We start from the raw sequence: 4108 nt of genomic DNA, 5'->3' as shown, positions 1-4108 counted from the left end.
CCATTGTGTCTGATTGTAGATGGGAGATGGGTTGAGAGGTTGGATGAGTGAGACAGAGAGTCGGTTGATCAGAGAAGAGAGTGAGGCAGAAGATGGCACAAAGGTGGTGCGGGACACGGCTGGACTAAATAGCTGCAGAAGACACGGCCTAGTTCAGGCAAGGCAAGGCATCTGTCTTCAATACTTTGATTTGCCTTTCGTTACGGATACTGGTACGTGGGTGGTCTTGGGGCGGTAGGGGTCTGGCTGAGTACCCCTCCTCCTCTTCACCTTGTCAACCCATTCTTCCCTTGGCTTTCCGTTCTCTTACACCATCTTTTGATTCATCCATCAGCCGGGCTCAACTCCGTTCTGGCCCCAAAGCCCGGTGCTTATAAATGTGATTTGTCTATGATATCAAGCTAGAGCTGACCACGGCAATTGGCGTGTTTTGTTTAGTATCTAGGCGGTTTAAGCTAAGGCAAGGAACGTACTTGGACTATATAAAACGGAAGCTTTGTCATGACTTGTAACACTTGGACATCTGGACCCCGCGAGTCGGCGACCTCTTCCATCAGCCGTCGTCCTCCCTCCCCGGTTGTGATTTGGGCAACCCCCTCGACATAATCAGTCAAACTGCCGTGCCAACAACACCCTCCCCGGTGTGCCATTGGCATCGAAGGTCACGGAATCTCCTGGGCAACAAATGCTGGCCGTTGTGAAGTCTGTGGCTGCCCAGCGTTGGAGGGGCTTTTTTTCTCAGGTGTCACTACCCCTCCATGTCCGATTTCGGTTAGTCGCGATGGCGTGCTCGATTACATCATCCTTGGCCCAGGGCACATCATGGAGCAGAGACCCCTAAAACGGCAGCTATCACAGCGCACCTTGAGGGCGCTACCGACGAGGAAATAAGGCGATATGTGCCTTATCTGGTCTTATCGGAGCTTCCATGTCGCTAATGTGTCTTATCGCAACATTTCACAGGCACCTGTGTAGGTACCTGTATTCTTCAGCAGAAGCTCCGAGAATATCTCCCGAGTCCTCAGTCTCCAAATCCCCAGCCAGGCTTACATGAATAATCCATATGATATTCTGTAAAACCTAGACTATTGGCGACGATCACATGAGGCAATTCATCCAGGCCTCATCACGATCCCCACCGCAAGGCTTCATGGGGATGCTTTGGCGCCTGTCGTTGGCCTCCGACAAGTCATCGAACCCACGCCGGCCACGCCACGTCCCACGAACAGCCCCCGTTTCCCCTCGCACGCCATCGCCGACAACCGACCTCCCGGGTCGGTCCTCAAGTCGCCGACCTCATCCGTCCCGCCCCGACTGCCGGCCGCCCGATCTATGCCGTCTTCTTTTAAACACCGGAAGTCCAGCTGCGAGTGTTGTCACTTGTGAGACTCCACGAGTCATCCAACCCGGCATCCTTCAGCCATGGTTCCAGATAGCCAAGCTTCTGACAGCCATTATCATTACTACTTCCTAAGAGGAATATCTCACGGCCGACAGCACTAACGACAACAGTAGTAACGACACAAAAGCCATTGTTGTTGATGACAACGACAGTAGCAGGAAGGACAGCAAAGATGGACTGCAAAATAGTTCCATCTGGGTGGCAGCCAAAGTGACCTATCAAGACGACAGCTCCAGAACCGGCCTCCAAGTTTTCAAAAGTCCCGAGAAGTTCCCACACCGACTCCGTTCTCCCGGGTCGAGATGGAAGCCCCCGGATCGGGAAACCCAGTGTACTCGGAGCCTAGCTGGCTTCTTTTGGCGGGGAGATTGTACCTCCATCCCGGGCCTGCACTTCTTTCAAGTGAAAGAAGATGCCTATACTCACTATGTCCTTTATTTGGGCTATTGCTGCGCCCCTCGAAGGATCAAGACGCGCGCTTCCGTATTTTCAGCTTTGCGAGCAAGGATTAACTTACCCCGTATTGGTTGAATGTGACCGGGGTAGCTATCACCAACGCTGCTGCCTCAGCAGCTGTCTGAGTCGGAGATGATCTCCGTCAAAAAGCTGTCATCTTCTATGTCACCACTCTGAGACATGGAACATGTGAACCTCGTATTCCACCAAAACGTCGACATACAGATCGCTGAATAGAAGCAGAGCATTCACGAACCAAATACGCCATCAAAGCAAACCACTGCCACGATGAGTCGTTTTACCAAAACAAGCACGCGAACCGTCACCTTACCGGATGATCGCATTCTAAGCTTCGGTCTGTTTGGCGCCGGAGCCGAGGACCTTCCGTCTTCAGACGTCCCAGGCCAGAATCACCCAGTCATCTTCTACTTCCACGGCTTCCCCAGCAGCCACGACGAGGGTTTCGTATTCCACCAAGCCGCCCTTAAAAACGGCATCCAAATCATCGCCCTCGATCGCCCGGGCCACGCCGAAGCAACGTTCCAGCCCAACAGGCGCATCACCGACTGGCCGGCCGATGTCCTCGCCGTCGCCGACCACTTGAATATCGAAGAGTTTGGCGTGTTGGGTTTCTCGGGCGGTTCTCCGTACGTCTTCGCATGCTGGAAGTCGATCCCCCGCGATCGACTGGTCGCCGCCGGCATCTGCTCCGGTTTGTACCCGCCGTCCCTCGGGCTCGGTGGCATGCTGGTCCAAGGCCGTGCCATACTGACCCTTGGCCCGTGGCTCCCGGGAGTCGTGGCTTGGGGCATGGAGTGGATGTTTCTCAAGGCTGCTCGGGACGATGAGCACCCTGAAGAGCTTGAACGGATCATTCTGGAAGACCTCAAATCCCGTCCGGCGGTTGATCGTGCCGTTCTGGATCCAGACGCAAACGGGATACGGTCTGCCATGATTTCGAGCGTCCGCGATGCCATCAGACCCGGGGGCAAGGGGCCGGCACATGATGTGAAGTTGGCGGGCAGTCATTGGGGCTTCGAGCTGGAGGATCTGGATGTCAGCGAAGGCATGGTCTGGTGGCATGGCGCGGAGGATATCAACGTACCCGTGACCATGGCAAAGAAGGCGTCCAAGATCGTTCCGGGTGCCGAGTTGAGGCTCGTCGAAGGCGAAGGCCACATTAGCATTGCTGCGCACAAGTCCGACGAGATCATGTCAACATTGGGGAGTTTGTTGTCCAGGAAGTAAGAATGGGCATAATATCAAAGAACATGGCCCAGATGACGATAGACGCAAGATATCACAAAAGATAACATGCAATGATGTACTGTACTTTATTGACTATCTCCTCTCATCTTGCTACGTGAGAGATGCCCCGTACTGCTTTCCTGCGATGTCCCAACATCGCTAGTTCTGAGGAGCCGGCTGAGGGGGACGGGGCGGCGAAGCAGGAGGAGTCGGAGGGTCGGTGTTGGGAGAGGCGGGGCCGTTGTTGCTCATGGCTACGGTTTGTTGAGCGTGATGCTTTAAAGAGTGCGAGGGATGCTCTACTCTGTGCGAGATGGTTCTGTGTTTCTATTGTTGCTTCTGACTGAGACTTGGATTTGAAAGGAGCCGGATCATGGCTCTATATATGATTTCTAGATGACGGTGATTCATATCGCAAAGATGCCGTCTATGTGATTGTCGTGTGAGTAGGTCTCGCCTTGTGTCAAGATGCAACTGGTGAATGGTTGTATCCGGTGTAATCGCAGTGAAGGTCTTGCTACACGGACATGAGGCTATCCAGAAGAGTGAAGTGGGCTCAGTGGGTTGACTATTCATGTCTGACTATGGAAGATTCTACTTTCACTTAAGCAGCAGCCGCTGCTTCAAATATCAGTCTCAACATCGCAGTAGGTAAATGAAGATCGTGTCGATGATTCCAGTCCAATCTTCGTAACCGAGTAGTCGCTGCCAAGCCGGAGAGGGCAAAACGGTCTTCGCTTTATCGTGTCTGTAGAAAGGAAAATGCCGGACAGATAATTTCCCCCAAAAACACTCCCATGACGTTGAAATCTTCATAAATCAAGTCATGCCAACCGACACGGCAGCGTTGATCAGAAGACGATAGGATGCAATGCTGTCATTAATTCACTATGTACGCGCGTGCTTCGATGAGCATCCGAGCATTCGTAAGCTATGTTCTAAGTGAAGGATAAAAGTAAGAGTGGTATCTCGCGCGCGTCAATCAAACCCAGCACTCAACGT

General features: G+C 53.0%; 1 protein-coding gene across 1 annotated transcript; it reads left to right on the top strand.

Moving 5' to 3' along the window:
• Positions 1 to 2146: 2146 nt before the first annotated feature.
• On the top strand, positions 2147 to 3106 carry CkaCkLH20_12849 (alpha beta hydrolase fold protein; the record flags this gene model as incomplete). Its single annotated transcript, XM_038895561.1, has 1 exon — positions 2147 to 3106. One exon carries the CDS (start codon positions 2147 to 2149, stop codon positions 3104 to 3106), a length of 960 nt encoding a protein of 319 aa, XP_038739123.1.
• Between the last annotated feature and the right edge of the window lie 1002 nt (positions 3107 to 4108).

Source organism: Colletotrichum karsti (genome assembly GCF_011947395.1).
Source record: "Colletotrichum karsti strain CkLH20 chromosome Unknown Scaffold66, whole genome shotgun sequence".
In the NCBI taxonomy this organism is placed as follows: Eukaryota; Fungi; Ascomycota; class Sordariomycetes; order Glomerellales; family Glomerellaceae; genus Colletotrichum; species Colletotrichum karsti.
Note: the sequence above shows the minus strand (reverse complement) of the source record. Positions and strands in the feature narration are given on the sequence as shown.